At 41.0% G+C, this 22619-nt stretch overlaps 1 protein-coding gene across 2 annotated transcripts; it reads right to left on the bottom strand.

Moving 5' to 3' along the window:
* Nucleotides 1–6794: 6794 nt before the first annotated feature.
* On the bottom strand, nt 6795–22240 carry Sfpq (splicing factor proline and glutamine rich). Of its 2 annotated transcripts, XM_028759596.1 has the most exons (12): nt 21321–22240; nt 20559–20747; nt 19995–20296; nt 19785–19880; nt 17759–17955; nt 17576–17660; nt 17086–17203; nt 16425–16473; nt 16212–16333; nt 7899–7945; nt 7175–7261; nt 6795–6879 (listed from the first exon to the last, which is right to left on the bottom strand). In XM_028759596.1, the coding sequence occupies exons 1-10, from the start codon at nt 22122–22124 to the stop codon at nt 7922–7924; spliced, it is 1986 nt and encodes a 661-aa protein (XP_028615429.1). In that variant the 5' UTR covers nt 22125–22240; the 3' UTR covers nt 6795–6879; nt 7175–7261; nt 7899–7921. The 2 variants fall into 2 exon arrangements, with proteins under 2 accessions (XP_028615429.1, XP_028615428.1); XM_028759595.1 differs by lacking the exons at nt 6795–6879; nt 7175–7261; nt 7899–7945 and adding an exon at nt 12939–13902.
* Between the last annotated feature and the right edge of the window lie 379 nt (nt 22241–22619).

The raw sequence follows: 22619 nt of genomic DNA, 5'->3' as shown, positions 1-22619 counted from the left end.
CAAAATTAAAGACGGGGAAAAAGAAAAGATAAAAGAACCCACTAATAGAGAGATAAGCGATTAAATAGATTTCATTCATGAGAAGCATTCACTGAGCACATTCTAAGACTCAGCTACTTTTATTACAACCTATATGTTGCCCTCTCCCTTCACTAGGTATTCAAGTTAAAATAATAGCAAAATAAGTCTTCAGATGAAAGTCAGTTTTTTGCTTTAAAGAATTTACAGCTTTACTCAAACCTGGCAAAGCCATCAGGTAGATTCCGTGTCTCATCCTTGGGGATTCTGAGTAGGTCAGTCTGGGGCAAAGATCATGAAACTAGTTTTTAAAGTTCCAGAGGTGATTTTGGTACAGTCAACTTTGGGAATCAACTGTGTTACTGAATGACATTCAAATCAGTTATATCCTCTTGAGAGTGTCGTCTTCTGGTCCTAACAAGAGATAAAACATATTCTGTGAAAACATATTCTCGAGAGCAACTTATGAGAGTCCAAGCTCAACTACTGTCTTTGCCAAGTAAAAACGTACAGAAAACCAAAGGAGAGGAGGAAGAGGGGAAGCGAGACTGGCAGCAGGGTGGCTGCAGCAAATCTAGTAGAATCATATCTAGGATAAACATCAGAATGGTTGTTCTCTAGAGGTGCTTTGACCTTGGAATCTTTGTAGAAAACTGGTTGTTTTCTGTTACTTGTAGAGTTGGTTTTCTGGAGGAACCTTACAGCTTTTGCATGACTTTGGTCACAAGATGGTCCAGCACACCTGGAATGTCTTGTATTATTGACTACTGCAAAGTGTGCACAGCAAGGACTAAATAGATTTCATGGGTGCAATGTTTTCCTTCCGGAAACATGGATTAGAGGATTTAGTATGAGGAATGTGTGTCACAATCAATAAATATGCTATCGCATGGCTGTTTGAGAGTCAGTCCACAGAGGCTAGATCTCCTGCTGCTCCCTGCAAGGCCGTAATTTGTCCTTGAGTGACTCCTCGACCAACCCATAGAAACCAAGAACACCTACACCAGGTAGTGGTGGTATATGCCTGTAATCCCAGCTCAAGGAGGCAGAGGTAGGCAAATCTCTATGAGCGTGAGGCTGGCCTGATCTACAGAATGAGTTCCAGGACAGCAAGTGCTACACCAGAGAAACCCTTTACTTTATATATATGGATATTTTATGTGCATGTATGTCTGCACCATGCCGGCTGCTGGAGGAGGCCAGAAAAAGTTGGTGATCCTCTGAGACTACAGTTACAGTAGTTCTCAGCAGCCACGGGAGAGCTCTGAACAGAACAAGGTCCTCTAGAGAAGCAGCCAGTGCTCTTTAACCATGGAGCCATTTCTCCAGCTCTCTGTTCTATGAGTGATATATTGGTGTTCAGGTGTGAGTTTGATTCCCTTGAACACATGTAGTAGAAGGAGAGAACCAACTTACACAAATTGTTCTCTAATGTTTACACACTGTACTGTTGTGGTGTGGGAATGTACACACTAAATTAATAATTATAAAAAAATTAAAATTATGTTTGGTAAAAGAAATGTCAGCTGGGCAGTGGTGGTACATGCCTTTAATCCCAGCACTTGGGAGGCAGAGGCAGGCGGGTTTCTGAGTTCGAGGCCAGCCTGGTCTACAGAGTTAGTTCCAGGACAGCCAGGGCTACACAAAGAAACCCTGTCTGAACACCCCCCCCCAAAAAAAAGAAGAAAAAAAAAGAAATGTCTTCTTACATAGTATTACAACAGTACTTTTATTTTGTCTTGAGGTCCTGGTCCTTGTTAAATAATGGTATTTAAAGTTCTGTGATGGTGGCAAATGCCTTTTAATCCCAACACTTGGAGGAAGAAACAGGTGGATCTTTATGAGTTTGAGACCAGCCTGGTCTACAAAGCAAGTTTCAGAACAGCACAGGCTACATAGAGAAACCCTGTTTCAACCCCTCCCCCTGAAAAGTAGCTGTTTTTAGGAATGGTGCATAATAGAGTTAGTCTACTCATTTTATAGAGAATTTCAACTGAATCACGTTTCTGTTGTTCCTGCAAATAGTTTTCATTTTGCCTTGAAAAATGACACTCCTAGAACTTTTAAATCTATAAGCACCCTGTTTGTCTTAATACACTTAGTAAATATATTTATTTGAGCTGGAGAGATGGCTCTGCAGTTAAAGGCTAGGCTCACCCAAACGATAAGATTTTTATTTATTTTTTTTATGTGTGCTTCATGGAATGTCTCTACAAAATGTTTATGCAATGCCCACAGTGGACAGAAGAGGGAATCAGATCCCTGGAACCTGAGCTAAGGATTGTTTTGTTTTTCGAGACAGGGTTTCTCTGTATAGCTCTGGCTGTCCTGGAACTCACTCTGTAGACCAGGCTGGACTCGAACTCAGAAATCCACCTGCCTCTATCTCCCAAGTGCTGGGATTAAAGGTGTGCGCCACCACTGCCTGGTGAGCTAAGGATTGTTAACTGCAATGGAGGCGCTAAAACTCAAAACTAGGTCCTTAGCAAGAGCAACTTAACCACTGAGCCTTCTCTTCAGACCTTCCTTGGTTGTTTTTTTTTTTTTAAGAGTTATTATAGTTATGTATCTGTGTGGCTGTGTGACTATATGCCGAATGAATACAGATGTCCTTGGAGTCTAGAAGAGCATCTTCTGACCTCCATGGGAACTAGGCATACATATGATATAACACATACATACACGCAGGCAGAAGACTCCTACACATAGAAATAAAGATCCAGGCAAGGTGACACACACATTTTATTCCACACTTGGCGAGCAAAGGCAGGCAAATCTCTGAGTTGGAGGCCAGCCTGGCTTAAATAGTTTCAGGCAAGCCAAGGCTACCTCATCAGACTCTAAACAAGCAAACAAACAAGTAAATTAAAAAATTCCATCCTGCCAGGCGGTGGTGGCGCAAGCCTTTAATCCCAGCACTTGGGAGGCAGAGGCAGGTGGATTTCTGAGTTTGAGGCTAGCCTGGTCTACAGAGTGAGTTCCAGGACAGCCAGGGATATACAGAAAAACCCTGTCTCGAAAAACAAAAACCAAAAACCAAAAAAGCCAAAAAAAAAAAAATCCATCCTTTAAACAATAAAACAAAATACCTAAACATGCTTTGACACTCCTCCTTGTTTCCTCCTCCTTGAATCTGGTTAGGACTTTGACTGCTTTATCCAACAAGATTTGTAAAGGTAGTAATAGCTAGTGACTGCAAAAATCACTGGAAATTTCTACAAGTTCGAGGCCACCTTGGTTTGCATAATGAGTTCTAGGACAGCTAGGGCTACAAAGAGCACCCTGACTTAAAATAAATAAATAAAAATAAGAAAGGACACTCTAGTTTTAATTCAGGTTCTCCAAAAAAAGAAAATTTCCTGGGCTGGAGAGATGGCTGAGCGATTAGAGCACTATCTGCTCTGCCAGAGGTCCTGAATTCAATTCCCAGTAACAAGGTGGTTCACAACCATCTGTAATGGGATCTGATACACTCTTCTGGTGTGTCTGGGTTTTTTTTGTTTGTTTTGGTTTTCGCTTTTTTTTGTTTTTCCAAGACAGAGTTTCTCTGTGTAGCCCTAGCTGTCCTGGAACTCACTCTGTAGACCAGGCTGGCCTCGAACTCAGAAATCCGCCTGCCAGTTAGCATTTTTGTAATTGGATATTTTACATTTCAAATGTTATCCCCTTTTCCAGTTTCCCCTCTGCATATCACCTATCTCCTCATCCCTTACCCTGCTTCTATGAGGGTGCTCCCCCACTCACCTACCCACTCCCCTCACTCCTCTAACATTCCTCTACAATGGGGCATCAAGCTTTTACAGGACAAGGGCCTCCCCTCCCATTGATACCAGATAAGGCCCCTTCAGCTCCTTGAGTCCCTCCCCTACCTCCTCCCAAAGTATTTTTAATTATTTTATGTACATTGATGTTCTGTCTGCATTTGTCTGTAACAGTGAATCACATCCCCTAGAACTAGAATTACAGTTATGAGCTGCCATGTGGTGCTGGGAATTGAACCTGAGTCCTTTGGGAGAACAGTTATCTCTTAACTCCTGAGCCAACTCTCCATCCCCACAAAATACTTTTAAATCTTCTATTAAAAAAAAAAATCAAGCAGCAGTTGGGAAGTGGTGACACAAGCCTTTAGTTTCAGTATAGCCAGGGCTATTCAGAGGAACACTGACTAGGAAAACAAAAATCAAACCCACAAGTCTAGCAGATATAGAGCAATAATTTAAGATACCAAAGTGGTAGGGGTGAGTGAGGGTAGGACCATGACTTTGCAGTGTTTCAAGACCCAACCTCAAAGAATAGGTTGAGTATTCCCTCTGTGTTTTATGAATGCAATGAAACTTACAATTTAAAAAAAAAAATTTAAGAGCTGGAGAAACAATTCAGTGGTTTTCATCCTTTTCAAAAGTAGTTTGGGGCTGGAGAGAAGGTTCAGTAAGTAGTTTAGAAATCTAGCTGTTTGCCAGGCAGTGGTGACGAATGCCTTTAGTCCCAGCACTTGGGAGGCAAGGCAGAAGCAGGAGGATCTCTGAGTTCAAGGCCAACCTGGTCTACAGAGTGAGTTCCAGGACAGGCAAGGCTACACAGAGAAACCCTGTCTCAAAAAACAAAAAAAAAGAAAAAAGAAATCTAGCTGTTCTTCCAGAGGACCCAGGTTCAGTTCCTCATAGTTGTTCACAATTATAATCCACTTCCTGAAAAATGGCTACTTCTGGCCTCCATCGCACCACACAGGCATTCCATGCACATACAAACATACATACTCCTCATACATTACCCAAGTCTATTCAATTAGTTTCCTTTAAATAGGTAACTGTGCGGACTTACACTGACAAGCTGGTCACTGGAAAATGTGAACCTCCATTAAAAAAATGCTGCCAACCAGATTGCCTGTCAAGCAATCCCTAGTGCTTTTTTTGGACTGATGTTGGAGGGCACAGCTCACTTTTCGAGGTTTCATCCCTGGCTGATGGTCCTGGGTACTATAAAACAGGCTAAACCAGAAGTAAGGCCTCCATGGTCTCCACATCAGCTCCTGCTTCCAGGTTCCATTTTGAGTTCCTACAGGGTTCTCTGGATGATGGATTGTGCAGAGAACCTGCAACCTAAAAATAAACTCCACAAGCTGCTTTTAGCTGTGTTTTACTACAATAGAAACCACAGGACGGCAACCAACCTGTTAGCTGCAGGAGAGAGTCCAGTGGAGTCCAACTGGGACACAATTTTACCTTTTCTGTGTGTTTAACAGGGTCTTGCTATGCAGTCTAACTTTAGGAAGCTATTTCAATAGTCCAGGCTATGGGTACTCTTATTAAAGAATACAGAAACAAGTTCAAATTCCAAGGGTTATTGCACTAATTCTCTAAATGTCTGATCCTATCATAGGAAGTAGATTCACCCTATATACAACTCATTTGTCTGTCCTGGTCATTTTACGTACATACATATGACCTGTGTTGAGAATTTATGCTGAGACATAACAATTGAATACTCATATTTAGGTTTGTCAATAGGCTCATATCTAGGATAAGGCAGACTTGTCAAAAACTCCTAGTGTGCCAGCATCTGACTAGATTGACTTTGTAAATTCCAGAAATTGGCATACACCATCATTTTCAGACTTCCTGTGGCTTTATATATGCTTGGCCCAGAATGGTACTATTAAGTGTGGCTTTGTTGGGGTATGTCACTGAGGGTGTAGGCATTAAAACGCCTCATCCTAGCTGTTTGGAAGCCAGTCTTCATATAGCAAATAAAGATGGAGAACTCAGTTCCACCTGTGCCATGCCTGCAGGGACACTCCCATATTCCTGCCTTGATAAGAGATTGAACCTGTGAACCTATAAGCCATGGTGTCTGTTTATAGCAGTAAAACACTAATATGGATCCTCATGTTTATATCTGTCTGCACTGCTATACAGGTAGGAGAACCACATGTAAATACTGTATCTCTTGACTCCCTAGACCTGGAATTACAGCAAGCTTTATGTACTACCCTTATCTGGGTGCCCTACAGAAGAAACAGAGGTTTTTGGTTGTCTTTTTTTGAGACAGGGTTTCTCCATGTAGCTCTGGCTGTCCTGGAACTCACTCAGTAAACCAGGCTGGCCTCAAACTCAGAAATCCGCCTGCCTCTGCCTCCAAGTGCTGGGACTAAAGGCATGTGCCACCACTGCCTGACATAACAGAGTTCTTAAAGAGCCATCTCTTCTTGTACCCAACAGATTTAGGAGCTCAGTTTCTAAAAACCAAAATACTCAAAGAAATCCTCCTGAACAGCTTTACTAGCTGATGCTTTATTCTCTGTATTTTCAGTTCAGCTGGTGACTGGCATTTCTAAATAAACCTAACAGGGTTTGAAAGTGTATTCTTCCATCTTGTGGGGTTTTTAAACTAACAAAATTTATATACATACTTTGAAATAAGGACTCATTGTAGGCTAGCATGAAAGTCTTTCTCTGAAGCGTATTAAGCTCTAGTTAGTCTTGTTCTTTCCTGTTTGGTCACATGTAAGAATCTTCCACCAAACTAAGGGCTGTAAGAATATTTTCTTTTTCCTTTGAGGCGGAGTCTCACTACGTAGCTCTGATGTCTTGGTGCTACATAGACAAGACTTGCCTGGAACTCAGATCCACCTGCCTCACTAAAACGGTTTCCTTTTAAGACTTCACTAGGTGTTTTGTAACCCTGCTATACCTCAGTCAAACAATATATGTATAGGGACCATTAAACTTGGGCACACAATCAAAAATCCTAGAAAGGAGTCCTACTTGAACAAAGACAAGGTTTTAAAATAAAATATCTTTATTAATGTCAAGTTCATTCCTCTTTCGTCTTGACTCATTTTCTGATACAGCTCACTTGATCCTGTCAATTAAAAAATATGATTAATCCAACTTATCAAAACTTCAAATGTAACTTAATAAGCTATAACACCACCCTGCTAAATAAATTAAGGAATGTAGTAATTAGTGACAGCTTTGTAGTAGCACAAGCTTCAAGTCAATTTAAAATGCTGGATCAGGAATGTATCTCAGCTATCTTGGCTTAAATGTCTGCCTGACATCTTTCATGAAGCCCTTTGTCAATTCTTTAAACCATATACACACCAAGTTTGATGAAAACTGGCTGTGTTTCCAAATTTGAATATCATTTCACTTACCTAGAGTCTTTTTCAGTCTAAACAATTTAGGGCTTTCCTTCTTGGCTGATCCATGTTGTGTGATGTCTTGAGAACATCTAATTCCACCTATAATAAAACAAGATTTAATAGCCCCATATATTTTAGTTTATTAAGAAAAAGTACTATTTTGGAGCACAGGCTCTATTATAACAACTATTATAAATATAACAATATATTACACACAAAATAGACATGTGTGTGGCAAAGACCAAGGTGACTATTAAGGTCTACCCTCTGACATGAATGAGATGTACACCAGATGAATGTACACCATATTTTATCTCTTTTTTAAAATGGTGGCAGTATTTTTTTAAGCATGCAAGTTTTTCTCTTTTAAAGAATACCTACTTGTTTCAATGTATTTTGAGTGCCATCATAAAGATGCTACAATCAAACCCTGGTCCTCTGGAAGAGCAGCCAGTGCTCTTAATCAAGTCCATTCTCTAGACATAGTATGTATCTTTTAAATTTTTTACTTGACAATTCCTTGTTTGTTTTAGTCATATCTTTTTCGAAAACCCAAGACAGCACATGCAAGTCAAGTACTAGAATTCCTCCCAAGCCAACTCTCTATTTTTAAAAAACTAGAACTGGTATCTTGGTAAATTTTCAAGGATCAAAGAATTTTCATCTCAATGTATTATTTTTGCCATTAAGCCAAAGATAAATCATGTTCTAAACCCACATTTCTAAGAATACTTACTTCAAGTAATTAAGACTCCAAAATCAGCCAACATCAATCATTCTTACCTAAAGAATAATAAGAAAAAGTTAGTATGAAAGACAAGGGTATACAATAAAGGCTTGAAAAATGCTAGTTAACTTCCAAATTCTAAAGAGCAAAATTCCAGAGATTAAAGACTGGAATAAGTTATAGCATTAAAAAATAAAATAAAAAAGGAAGAAACTTTATGAAAGGGGTCTAATAAGTAGATGACAGAATTAGAAAGAAAACTATCTTCTTTAAAATGCAAAAGCCTAATACCTTCTTTAAAATGCAAAAGGCTAATTCCTATTTCACCAGTCTGAGCACAATAAGTTTGACTGCAACCCATAATATACTATCCCTTATGTGAAGGTATGTGACAACGTTTACCTGACTAAAACAGCTATCAGCTTACACGTTCCCTGCTTCCCCAGTCAATTCAGTGACTTTCATTCTTAGTGCTTTGACCCTTTTCCTACAGCAAGCACACAACACTGCAGTTCTTTACCCTGCAATCCTATGTATTTGCTTCAATTTTTGTCCTCCAAGTCCTCAACTATGCATTATTGGGACAGCAAGAAAAAAAGGGGGGGAAGGGGGTTCTGAGGGAAAAGTCATTATCCTTCATTCTGTACCTGGCACAGTGCACAAGAAAACACAAAGCTCGTCCTTAAATTCAAGTTCCAGGTTGTTCTTCCCCCCGTATTATCACTGCCACAGGTATACAAAATAGTTCTCTGTTGCACATGGACCATCCATAAGGGATACTATATCGTTTTGCATTCTTTCCCCTTTCTCCAATTATCCCTATTTTATGTCCAGGCCCTTTTCTTTTCATCTTCATTTTTTTCTCCAGCACTGGTGTTCAAAAACATTACTTCTATGGTTGATTGTTTACCAATCACTGTTGAGATTTCCACATTTCAGTCTAGAAAATTGCCAATCATTATCTAGCAGCAATGACAGATGATAAAAGGAGCAGTTAGGTCCTCCAGAGTCTCTCCCGAGTAGGGAGCCATTGAGAACTACACTAGCTAAACAGCACTAACATTATCAGCTAAAGCCAAAACCAAGAAAAGGCCCAGAACAAACACCCCAGAGCTCTAAAACCTGTCCAGATCATTAACACAACAGGCAGCGGTAAATGCAGGACTGTGGATCATGTCACTGCAGCTGACAATGATTAACAACAGGAGACATGCACCCCCATTAAGGTTAAAGACCAAAACTAATCACACGCATCTCTTCATCAGAGAGAGTGAGAGTATGCATTGCTGATTGGCTGCAAGCAGCCTTGTATGAGTACCCATTACATTACTTTCATCTTTCAGAAAGCACCGGGATCTGCTCCAAGGGCCTAACAGTACGATAATACATTCTGGCATCACACTTCTGAACTTAGTTTTCATTAAAAAAAAAACAATTTGGTTGCAACAAGATTTATGAAATACAATGCAAGCACCTTAGTATATAGTATTACTGGAACCCATTTAATTCCCAGCTTTTTTTTTTGAATGTTTTAAAAACCCAATATACTATAAAATTCACAACTTACACCTTCATTCAAATTAACTAGCAAGACTACTTAAGTCAGTAGTTTCTCATTTTCATGTACAAAAGCCTAATAATCTTAAAACAGACCAAGGAAGGGGGGAAAAAAAAAATCACCCCACCCCCAAGTCCATGTTCAAATATAAACTCTCCAATTTGTTTCTGTTCAGAAGTTAAGTCTGAGAGCTTTTGTTAACATTCAAATTTGCTGAGCCACGGTAACAATCCCGTGCTACCGATTTAATAGACTATGACACTTCAATGCCCCCAGCAGGGTTTCAAGGCAGGTTAGTGATACTCAGGTCATACTGTTTGATCTGTATTGTATGAGGAGCTAAATCACCACATTGCTTTCATCTATCCGTAATCACAAGTTGCTTGCTTGGAGTAACTACCCCACCATCTGACTTGCCTGACCAAGAGCAAGCCATTTTTCTTGATTCATTGAAAGGAAATTCTCACAGTCCTGAAGCTTTCAGCGGCACGTATGCAAAATGAACCAAACTTTCCAGTTATAGAGCAGAAAGCATTACAAGTGGTAGGCTGTTTTTCTCATGCATGCTAGTTAAACACCAAAGTAAAACTGAATTGAGGTCTGGAACAACAGTTGATAGAAAGTTCAAGTCCTAAGCAACAAGGAAGGTGCTTTGAAGACTTATGTATTCCTGTGATTATGAAACATTTTGGACTATAATCAATCACATCCCTTAAAGCTAGGGAACTTCAAAGAGCTACTCTGAACAAATGCACTCAACTCTACAGATTACGACGAAGTCTTATGGTGGGGAATGATTCCCAACATGTTTTCAAATCTAAGTCACTGTTTCACTAGTTTCCCCCAAGTTTGGAGTATAAATAAACATATTCAGACAAGCCACATAACTTGAACTATTCGAAAGATTCCCATCTAAGCCCAAGTTAGTAACAAAGGTCTTCCCATGAAGCCCAAACCTAGAAATTTTTGATCACATTACAAAAAGAAACAAAACCCAGAAAAAACCCACCACCCCTTGTCATTTAGTCTTAATTCACTCAACTTGCAGTACTATCAAGATTGAATAATGATATTAGACATTGCTGACCAAACGAGAGGTCAAGTTTTCTACTGAGGAGAGTAATTATCACATACTACAAGTCTTCACCAAAGTGCTCTGAGCACCCCAGGTCAAGTATGATTTGGTTCCCTCACCCACCAACAAGCTGTGTTCAGTCTTATCTTCAGTTACAATGTAACTAAAGAAAACCACAAAACTGAGTCAAGACACAAGGATCCAAGTTTGCACTTTTGAGAACTACAACACTGAATTCTTCCTAACAAATTACAGATCTAACCCCAGACCCAGATTTTGAACTAACCTAGCTTGTCATACAAGTATTAGGTGCTGCACTGTAATTTCACTGTCAGAAGTGTGATGTCAGAATGCCCACTGAATAAAAGCACATAGCAAGTCACCAAGTTATATTATATTGCTTGTTACCTACCTGTATGCAGTCGGCAATGAGAATCTTGGAGCAAGCAGGAATACTACATCCGGGTCCTAATGTCCATTGCCATTTGCGGTACTACGTTCCTCACAGTTACGCACTGCAGAAATGCTGGCTAAATGCAGTTATGTAGCAGTCCACTACTTTAATAGTGCACAATTGCAGTCCAAGAACACCACAAAACATTCCGCCACAACTTTGTGGCTTGTCCAAGCCAAGTACCTAAATTTTTATCTGCCATGATATGCCACTTGTAAGAATTGCACAGGTGTAACATTACAATTTCCCAAATTATGTTTATATTAGTGGTACAGCACACATATAGAGTGGTGGGTTTTTAAGGTAAGTCTCACCACATAAAGATTTCAATGGGTTCAGCTCATAGCATGCCTATTATACTACTGTCTTATAGAATCTAACTTTAAAAGGAGAAATGTTCTAAGTGTCCTCTGTAAACAAAATTTTGATAAAGTGAAGGAGGAAATGAGGGCAAGTGGTTTCTTCAAAGGGGAAATGTCTAAACTACATCCTGACATCCTCCCCTCCCACCTTAAGTTTCCCTATTAGCTTTTGGTTCAAACTGCTCAAGAGGATTTAAAATCACTAGCAGGCTAAAACCATCACATCTTAAGACTTATTGAAAGTCTCAGTAGCTTACAACCCTTGGTACAGTTTCACAGTCATGTTGGTTGACACTATGCAACCTTTATCTGCTAAACACTGTTTAGCAGCTCTAGAGCCCACAATAAAGGCTATCAAAAGCCACAATCTGAGGAAATTATCCTTTAAGTATCCTTTCACCACTCTTCAAGGGTATACTACTACCAAAGCTTATTTTAGGGGTCTGTGCCAGCATCCCTTATAAAGAAAGCCATGTAATCTGAAAAATAAACTGAAACATTAATTTTACAGGCAGATTTTCCCACTTCCCCTCCAGCCCCCACCCATATACATTCCAATTCACCCTCCATGGGTGTCCCACGAACACCCCTCAATTTTCTCATTATTATAGTCCCTACTATTACAATTCAACCAAAGAGCTCCTTCAAATCCAGACCTTTGTTTCCATACAGAAAACCTTCATTATCACCAATTATTAACTTCAGTTGGGCCAAAAATAACTTTGATTGCTATAATTATACTAGAACTACCTATTTCCAAGTGTACTGGTGATTCAAAGTAAATGTACTAAGGATTTTCCCCTTAATACACTATAAACCTGTCAGTCATACAACCATTTGATGACATGCTTTTTATAATCCAGTAGTGTTTTACTTTCAAAAATTACAACTTTCCTATGCATGAAGTACTCAATTGTTTCCACAATAGGTCTCCTTTTGTACTCAAGCACAATACTCAACCTCAGCAAGTGATTTAGAATTTCTTTTGCCAATTAGCACCAAGGATAGAGGTGAAAAGGATGAAGACATTCCATAGTGAAAGTTCTATAATGTATAGACTGGAATGGAAATGTAACTAAGATCAGAGCCAAGCTTCTCAATTCCTTTCTGAACTGTTAAGTTTTCCTCAACATATTTACACTGGGAAGAAATCAAGCTCCCAACAGTAAACAATCTACTTTATTATTATCAAGTCAGAAAGTCTCTTGCTCTAATGAAAGGAAGTTCAATGAAGGTGACAATCAACTGACATCATCAAAACATCCCCAAGCTTATGGTGGGAGGAAAAAGTATTTTTACCATGTAGCCTGAGTAACTCTCTCCAGGTTTAATGCTATACTATAAGACTGATATGAAAAACAGTTCAACTCCATAGTGAGAAGATTATTGGCAGTCCTACTTGGTAACAGTCACCACTAGTTCTCCAAGAGAACCAATATTTTCAGACTACAGAATTTGCTCAATAGAATACAGGGAGGTATTTGTTAAAGAGTACATAAGGCTAAACCTTATATTATAGTTAACTAACCCTTAATTCTTCAAGTTAAAATTCCCGACTAAATCCAGCTTTTAAATCACTTGAAGTAATACATGAAAAGGCTCCATGTTTAACAATCTTTAATTCAAATGCAAAAGTTCAGTACAAGCCATTTGTAGGGCTTGGGATTTTTTTTTTTTAAACAAAACAATAGGGGAAACGCAACAAGATGATGATCTTTCCATTTTCAAAAGCTTTCAAGGAAAGAATCATAGGGATCCGTTTCACCAAACCCCCTTTCTCTCACTACCAGTAGTTTTCACCCATTCCATAATCTTAATACATGTTCCTGAATTAAAACTTATAGTTCAACTTTTCTAACATGACCATTTAAAGATGCTGAGCACCAGCCTGCTTTCTGTAATGCCAAACAAATCCGAATTACTTCAATATGCATTGCTTTTTAAACAAGGGGGGGGCACCATTTGTAGAAAGCAATACTTAGCCTCCAGTTACATTTCCCAGAAATGGCATATGCCACTCCAAGGCCTACATACACTCATGCTTTCCAAGTGAAATACCTAGCCTAATGTGCATAGAAGCATGAATAGCAGAGTTGAAGATCAGTATTGTAACTATTTTTTCTATTTATTTGAAGCACAGTAAAAAAAAAATGGTACACTTTGGAAATTCAGTGGCACAAGGTACACTGCCATTAACTTGAGAAACATTATACAGTTAAAAAAAAAAAAGTAAATGAAAAAAATTTTTCTCCTGTTTCAAACACTGCGTTACATAATTTTACCTGCCCAAACAGGCCATTTACAAATATCAGGTCAATAAACTGCTAACATCCATAAAAAGGTAGCTTTCTTACTAAAATGCCAAGAATTAAAGTGGTATCTAAACAAGAAAAGACAAAACCAAACTGGAATGAAAGCCTAAATATCTAAAATCGGGGTTTTTTATTTGGCCCTTCATACTCTTCTCTCCCTCTACCATATCCTGCTGGAGTTCCAGGCCCCATTCCTCTAGGACCCTGTCCACCCACAGGACCCGCACCTCCCTGCCCAAAGCGCTCAGTACGCTATTGGAACAGTAATTAACAGTTCATTAAATGTAGTTGATGTCCATGTGTGTTAAGTAAATATTTTAGAAGGTTCCGTAGTCAACGTTCGTCGATACAATCACCAATGAGTCGATCCACAGGTACCGGGAACATAGAAAGGAAAAAAGGGTAATTTGAAAATTAGTTTACGGTAATACATGCCTTGTGGTATGTTCCCACTTGAGCCATTCTCATACACCTGTTTCAAAGAATAGATCTTCCCTGTAGTGCTAAAAAATTCAAAAATTAGTGCAGATGTGAAAACCCATTCCAAAATGAGTTCTACAAAATTCACATCAGATTAATCCACTGACACGCTTGTCCAGGTATGAACACAAAGTCATCTCCAAGCCTACAAAGTCCAGTCAGACAAAACCAACTTGCTCAATGAAGGACAAAGGCCTACTCACCAGGTAGCGGCATGTGCTGCATAAGAAACCTTGTGCTTTTCAAGATCTTAAGACATATCTGCAAAGTTGCAGAAATCTTAAAAGGTTGGAATGAAGTTAATAAAATGCTACCATACTACAAAAAAAAAAAGAAAGAAAGAAAAAAAAAGCACAAAAAAATAGTCGTTTTTTACTCAACCGGCACAGTAACTTCATCAAAAACTCATTTTGCCACAGTCTCACAGGCGTACCACACTTCAGAGCCATCACTACTAACCAGAGACACTTACATGCACAGTATGTTTCTGCATTGTTACAAACACAATATACAGCCCGCCTACTTCAAAGTCCAGCTTAGTTTTGGAAAGTGCACTGTCACTTTGTTTTGATTCCATGTTTTAGGTTATCTCCCAAAACAGCCTATCACCAAGCGAGGGTGACTGCAATAAAGCAGTGAATGACTTCATTATCCATCTACTTTTATGTACTTTGACTTTAAAACACAAAGTAAAATAAAACCCACATATCCTAACAGCAGAACCCTACATGCATTCCAATTAAAATTCTACTCAAAATAGCCCAGTTATTGGTTACTAATCAAAATAAAAATAAAGATTGCATCAGGCTTTAACTGCTCCTACAATTTCAACTTTTGAAAAACAAAACCCTACAAATCTACATGAACAGACTTTCAATTGTTTTTTTTTTTTTTTGAATGTCTGTAAAGCTTCTACCAAAAAAACTACAAAGAATGAGGCTTCAGTTATACTACAAAATCTAAGGACCTAGAAACTGTTAAATGTATAAACCTATGTCTAAACATAGAACCTAAACACATGTCAAACTAGTTACCTAATTTAATATATACACCTTGTGCCTTCTAGAAAGTACTTTTAAGACCAAAATGTTAAGTTCAATTTGAAGAAACCTATCAGTATATCCAGCTAACTTTAATTCTCATGAAGCAGTAAGCAGGTTTTAAATGAAGTCTCACACTAAAACCTTAAATTCCTATTTATAAAATAAATCCTATGAGCTACAAATGCAGCTCTTCTGAGCCAAAAGCCTATGGGTGAATTATTTAGATTCAATTTAGCTACAGATTTTTTTCCCACCAAAACGCAGTTCTTAAGGATCTGTAAAGCCCTACCCCTACAGCAGCCACTCAGACCAAAAGTCATTTGACTATATTAAAGCACCTGACAGGCTATCTCCATATAGATAAAGCATGATTGCATCAAGGGGTTCAGAACAAATGCACACCATCAGTATGCTTAAAATTGTTGACTGTTGCTACCCTGTAGCAAAGTTGAAACATCAGGGTTTTTTTTTTTTTTTTTTTTTTGGATGTACCTACAAAGAGACCCAACAGGTGGGAAACGACGAGTCAAAACACTAGACAGTTCCCCTTTTCATGGGCTAGAAACAGAAACCACAAATAAGGTCAAAGGCCTACCTGTCACACTAACATGCTTAAGACTACAAGCCTCAAGTCTGACTCCTACTTATGGAAAACACCACAGAATGGCACTGTGCCATTCCTCACTTGGATGCAAGAAAACCATATACAATTATCTAACATCTAAAATTTGGATTTGCCATGCACTGAAGGTTCAAAAGTGCAGAGACAATAAAATGGAAAATACCTACGTACTTATTGTCAAAGATAACTCCACATACTATAACAGCATTGACTCCTTGGTGGCAACCGTATCTGTTTAGGTTACCACACACAGTTCTACATTGCCAAAGTAGTCCTCAGTATTATATATTTACACAACGGGGAAACTAAAAGTCCAGTCAGCTACTTTAAAAAAGAGAGAAAGAGAGAGGAAAATAAAATACTCAAGTTGTGAAATTAAGAATCTCCTTTGTACTATGTCCCACAGGATACATTACCATGTCGCTTCCCATCATGGAACCACTCATGGTTGCTGGTGGAACTCCAGGATTAGCTTCATAACCTATGCCACCACCACCACCTAGTGGTGGAAATTTCTGGCCTCCTGAACCATAGGGATCTAGGAAACAAAAACCAGTGGTTACCCCAACAGAATGCTGCCGCTGTGCAGTGCAGTGCTATCCTATCTGTAACTAACGTCTCTCACTTACCTCCCATGTTCATTGTTCCACCACCACCCATTCTCATGTCTCTCTCTCTCTGGGGAGGGAAAAACACAAAAATAAACTTAGTTACATATGACACCTACACCATGTACTCAAGTAGAAAAAAATTTGAACACAAAAAAAATTTATCCAGTGGGATACACTTCTAATCCCAACGTTTTAGAAGCAGAGGTAGGGCTAATCTCTTTAACTCCAATCTAGTGTACATAGAGAATTCCAGGCCAGCCAAGTCTAAAGAAAGACTTTGCCTCAAAAACCACAAAATAATTCAAAGCTCAAAATGCATGTTTTTCTACTTCATTGTGGCATGTAGTATCCTGAACACTGGTTAGACTATCAAAACAAACAAGCTACATGGTATTTGATCCAGTAAGAATTGGTTCTCAGTTTGTACACGCAAAACAAAACAGATAGCTACACTGGTAGAGTATACACTTAGAACGAATAAATGTTAAGCTAATCTACTACAACAGAAAATTTTTTTTTGGCTTTTTGAGACAGGGTTTCTCTGTGTAGCCCTGGCTGTCCTGGAACTCACTCTGTAGACCAGGCTGGCCTCGAACTCAGAAATCCGCATGCCTCTGCCTCCCAAGTGCTGGGATTAAAGGCGTGTGCCACCACTGCCCAGCAACAACAGAAAACTTACTGGATCCATGTAGCCCATCCTGCTGTAACTTTCTTCTCGTTGGCGTCTCATTTGTTCTTCCATCTCACGTTGGCGAATCATCATCTCTTCCTCTCTTCTACGTCGTTCCTCCTCTTGCCTACAAATATTTTATAAACCAAAGTGTTATCCATACCTAAAACTTAAGAAGCCAAGTGTGGTGGCCCTTGCCTTCAAACACAACACTTAAGAGTCAGCGGGAAACGGTCCCCAATCGGAGGGGCCAGCTAGTGCCACGCAGCAACACCTGCTTCACAAAACAGACTACTTGAAAAAGAGCTACAAGTTTGTCTTTGAATAGAAAGTACAGGTTAAACTCTTAACGTTCATAAAATAAAGTCTAGATTTTTAATTCTAGACATAGCAGCAATCTGGCAAAGGTAATAAGCTTTTCTAATACAAACTTGCACTTAGTACTTCTTGTCTATATGTCAGAATAAATGAGAAGTAAAGGCTGAATTCAGCACTATACCTCAACTGCATTTCTTTACGTTTCTGCATTTCTTGACTATGAAGTTCCTCCATGCGCCTTAATTCTTCCTGGCGTCTCATCAGATCTAAATATTGGAAATTATTTTAGATTTGTGTTAATGAGGCTTTGACCACTTTAAAATGCCAACTGATCTTTACCAATAAAATTCTGAGACTTTTTCACCTTGACGCAAAAGATTTGCTTGGTGTTCATGGTAAGCATCTTCCATTTCACTTTCCAATTTGTCTTTTGCATCCTTCATGTTTTTTTCAACTTGTTCCCTTTGCTGTTTTTCCATTTCATCCAAGGACTTCCATCGTTGAGAATATTCATACTCAAATGTGCCATGCTGAGCAAAACGAGGTGGTGTTTCTCTCTCCCTGACAATACATAATTTATACAGAAGCAATTTTGAGAATGCAGTTATCATTGGACTTCCTAAGAAAACCAGAAACCTAGCTGGGCAGTGGCGGCGCATGCCTTTAATCCCAGCACTTGGGAGGCAGAGGCAAGTGGATTTCTGAGTTTGAGGCCAGCCTGGTCTACAGAGTAGAGTTCCAGGACAGCCAGGGCTACACAGAGAAACCCTGTCTCAAAAAAAACAAAAAGAAAACCAGAAACCTTAAACCTGGCATGGTTATTTATGGCTTTAATCACAGCATTAAGGTATGCAGAACAGGTATCACTACACAAAAGAAACCCTCACTCAAAAACAAAAAAAAAAACCAAACCAACCAACCAAAACCCTTCAGTACCCATATATTCCTATTGCCCACTGGAAGGCATTTGTAGAACATGTAACACAGTAATGTACAATGCCCTGGATTTGATCTCCAGCACCAAGAATGGACACAGAAACCAGAGGGTAGTCCTTTCCCTACTCTATCATGCTGTTTTTAACGCCCAACTTGCAATCCTACCTAATTGTGTTAAATTAAACACCATGCATAAGGGTAGTCAGTAACTATACAATGAAAGGGGCTGGAGAGATAGATGGCTCAGCAGTAAAGAGCACATATGTTCTTCTAAAGGACCAGGACTTATGTCCCAGGCCCACAAAGCAACTAAGTTAAGAGTGGAAGAATTGACACCATCTTTGCCACAGTGGGAATCAGGCACATGCATCCAGGCAAACCATACACACTCATTAAAAACTAAACTGGTCTGTCTCGAAAAAACCAAAAAACTGGCATTGCTTAAAGAAGGGTTTGTCAACTTTTCTTCACATTTCATTCCCCTGAATCCCTAGCTTAAGTCTAATATCTTCTTTATAATCCCCCACCCATTTGTGAGATAAGGTCTTATTGTCTTACTGGAACCTGCCTCCTAGGCAAATGTTCAAGTAGCCATGACTTATTTACCTAAATTGTATTAACTCTAGAAGTAGTGAGTTATGCTATAAAGTAAAGCAAAAAGCCAAGAAGGCATGGTAATGTATTTCTAGGCCAGTCTGGTCTACAGAGACCATGTGTATAAACCTATAAAGTGAGAGGAAAAACTGGGGTGGCAGTGCTGGCATACGGCTTTAGTCCCAGCACCAAGGAGGCAGAGACAGGCAGATGTGAGGCCACCTGGTCTATAATTATAATTCTAGGTTAGCCAGGATTAGGCAAAAAACCCGTGTTGGGGGTGGGGTAGGGATAAATAAACAAAGAAAATGATAGAACAGAAAAAGCAAGAAATACTATCTCCCCCTTTTCCCATAGCCAAATTCCTTATTCAGGCTTATTGTTCCCACTAATAACAAGTAGATCTCATTGAACTTTAGCGTGCATCTGGATCACATGTGAACGTACTTTACCCAAGAGACATGGTGGCACATGCTTTTATTTCCAGCACTCTGGGAGGCAGAGAAAGGTGGGAACTTACAAAAGGCCAGTTTGGGACTTACAAAAGCAAGTTCCTGGACAGCCAGTGGATTACAGAGGAACCTTGTTCTCAAAAAGGAAAAAATAAAAACTACATCCGAAGCAGAGATGTATAGTAAGCATAGTTAATGTAGTCATAAACTGTGGCTTGATGGCTCACACCTATGATCTTGGCACTTGTGGGGCAGAAGTCAGGAGATCTTCAGCGTTTTGGTCAGCCTGGTGTACATAACAGAAAATCTAGACCAACCAGAAATTATCAGACTAAAGTTTCTAAAGTTCTAAGCAAAATTAGAAATCACTAGCTTCTCTTTTAGAGCACCAAAAAGCTTAAGTCTTACTTTTGATACATTGGATTCTTCTGGGCCAATTTTTCAGGGAGACCATCTTCATCATCTAACTGTTCAAGTGGTTCCACAATGACAGGGCGAGGAGTCCTAGTAACAGAAATGATTCCTCATCTTAACTTCCAATTTTATTTCAACTACACCTCAAAATTATACATATATATATGTACATATAAAAACTAGCATAAACTAAAGACAGCTTACGTTGTAAGTAAGAAAACACCTTCACTGCATCTTTCAAATGCTTTTCTTGCAGCTGGCTTGGAAGCAAATTCAACAATGCCTTTCCCTGTAGATCTTCCACGATCATCCACAATTACAACGGCCCTTTCAATTGGACCAAACTGGCTAAAGGCCTCTTCCAAAAGTTCATTGGACACATAAGGAGAGAGATTCCGAACAGACAGGGCTGCAGCGTGTGTGGCAAACCGAACACGAAGCTGTCTACCTCTCATAGGAGTATCATCGAGTTCAGCTTTGGCGATTTCAGCCAAGGCTCTAGATTCCTGTAAGTATCAGAAATATTTTAAACTCCAAAACTGGCTGGGGTTCAATTTGTCACAACCCACCCCATTTCCACCGCTCAAAGAACTGTCTTCACGCATTCCTCCCAACACCACGAGGGCTAGGTCTGTCTTTGAGGCTCTGCACCAACGCACACTATGCTGATGTCTATCGATGGTGAAAAACTTAACGGCCTGTTAATTCTTCCCATTTAAAACCATGCCTTCAAAACTTTTACAATTAAAAAAAAAAAATTACACTCACAAGTTTAATGAACCCGAACCCTTTGCCTTTGTTGATAAAAACTTCTCCGGGTTCTCCGTATTTAGCAAACAGTCTTTTGAATTCATCCTCTGTAATATCAGCAGGTAGGTTCCCCACAAACAACCGACAGCGCTGTGTATATGTTTTTTCTCCAGGCCTCCGCAATAGAGACAAGTTGGCTTTAAATCCCTAATGAAGAAATCGGACGGAATTCGCACACTAGTCAAAGCAGGAAAAAAAACCTAGTCATCCCAAAATAGGCCATCATGCATTTTTCCATGAAGACTACCAGGTACCATTCTTGGGGATCCAATAGGAACACTAACTCTAGTCAATAAGAAACAGAGTATACAAAATGCTGTGAAACACACCCGCCTGTATCAGCAAACGCTAAGCAATACAATATTCTGACGTCAACAAATAGATCTAAATGGAAAATAAATAGGAAGACAGCACCAGGTCCCCCTGTTTTCTCCAACAGCACAGAGGCCTCCGATGTGCACTAGTTGGGTCCCAAGGGACCGCTAGCTTCTAGCTGCCCACTGCCACGAAGTACAGGGCGCCCTCCCGCTGGAAGCCAATCCCTAGCAGACCACACAGACCGCCGCGCGTCCGCCCCGCCTTCGCAAGCATGCGCAGGAGCGCTTCCGGCAAGGGACAAAATGGAGGCCTACGAGGCCGCGGGCGGGGGGGAAAAACGCCGAGGGTAGGCAAGAGCCGCCATCTTAGGGAAACGGACAGCTTGCTTGAGAACCTACTCACCTCCGAGTCGGATATCTTTTCTTCTGTGCGAGGTCCCGGTCCGCCGGGAGGGGGCCCCTGATGGTGCTGCTGGTGGTAAGGCGCGTGGTGCTGCCGGCCCCCACGGGGCTCCCCACCACCTCGGTGTGGTGGCTTCGGGTGGCCACCAGGAGCGCCCATTCCCGGACCACCTCCAGGCTTAGGCCCACCGGGCATCTTGCCGCCTTTGGGACCGCCAGGGCCTGGACCTTGCTTAGGCCCCGGACCGGCGCTACCAGCGGGCGGTGGCGGAGGGCCACCGGTCTGTGGAGGGGTTGTTGAGACTCCGCTGCTCGGCGTGGAAGGGGCAGGCGGTCCGGGGGCAGTGGAGGGGACGGCGGGCGGCGGAGTCGGGGTAGGACCCGGGCCTGGCGGGGCGCCGGTGGTCGGAGGATTGGCGGGCGGAGCGGAGACGGCCGGTGGAGGCGCACTGCTCACTCCGGGCGCAGAGCCGGGGCCTTGGGGGACGACGGGCTTGGATTCCTGCGGCGGAGGCGGGGGCTGTTGATGGGGCGGCTGGTGTGGCGGCGGCTGCTGGTGCGGAGGGGGCTGCTGCGGCGGCGGCTGCTGCGGCGGAGGTTGCTGCTGCTGCTGGTGCGGAGGTGGAGGCGGGAGCGGTGGCTTCGGGCCGCCAGGGCCCGGGCCCATGGGGCCGCGGTTCTGGTTGAGGCCCATGCCAGGCGGCGGAGAGCGGAAGTCATGGAGGCCGCCCCGGCCACCGCCTCCTCCACGCCGATGAAAGCCTCCACCGCCACCACCGCGGCTCCGGAACCGATCCCGAGACATATCTGTAGTCAAGGGGCGGTCGAGGCAGAAGCGGAGAAGTCGCTCAGGGAACGTGGTTGCCACCTTGCTTTACACAAAATGGCGGACGACACAAGCTGCGCGCCGCCTTTGTCCTCTTCTTAAATAGGACAGTTCGGCCTGGCCCGCCTTCCGTAGATTGACAGCTCGAACAGCCAATAGCAAGTACAGTACTTGATGATGACACCTATGTTTTCCCCATTGGCTCCCTAGTGAGAGGCGGGAGGTAGGGAGGGCTGGGGTTTCCATTTGACCTATGAACGGGTAAGGAATTGTCCATAAGCTTTTGTGATTTGTTGGAAGAAATTTGAATGGGCATGCCCTACAACTTTCTCGTGAAATCAAATAACCAAGGCCCTATCAGCTCTTGATAGCACTGAAAGGCTATATTCTTTCCTCTTATGAGTAGTCCGCTTTTCTTGGCTATTCTTGTCCAGAAAAACATGCTCACTGCTTCAAAGTTATAAATTTAACTCC

This window comes from Grammomys surdaster, unplaced genomic scaffold (genome assembly GCF_004785775.1).
Source record: "Grammomys surdaster isolate TR1022 unplaced genomic scaffold, NIH_TR_1.0 126313, whole genome shotgun sequence".
NCBI lineage: Eukaryota > Metazoa > Chordata > Mammalia > Rodentia > Muridae > Grammomys > Grammomys surdaster.
The sequence above is the reverse complement of the archived record's forward strand: the minus strand, read 5'-3'. Positions and strand labels throughout refer to the sequence as shown.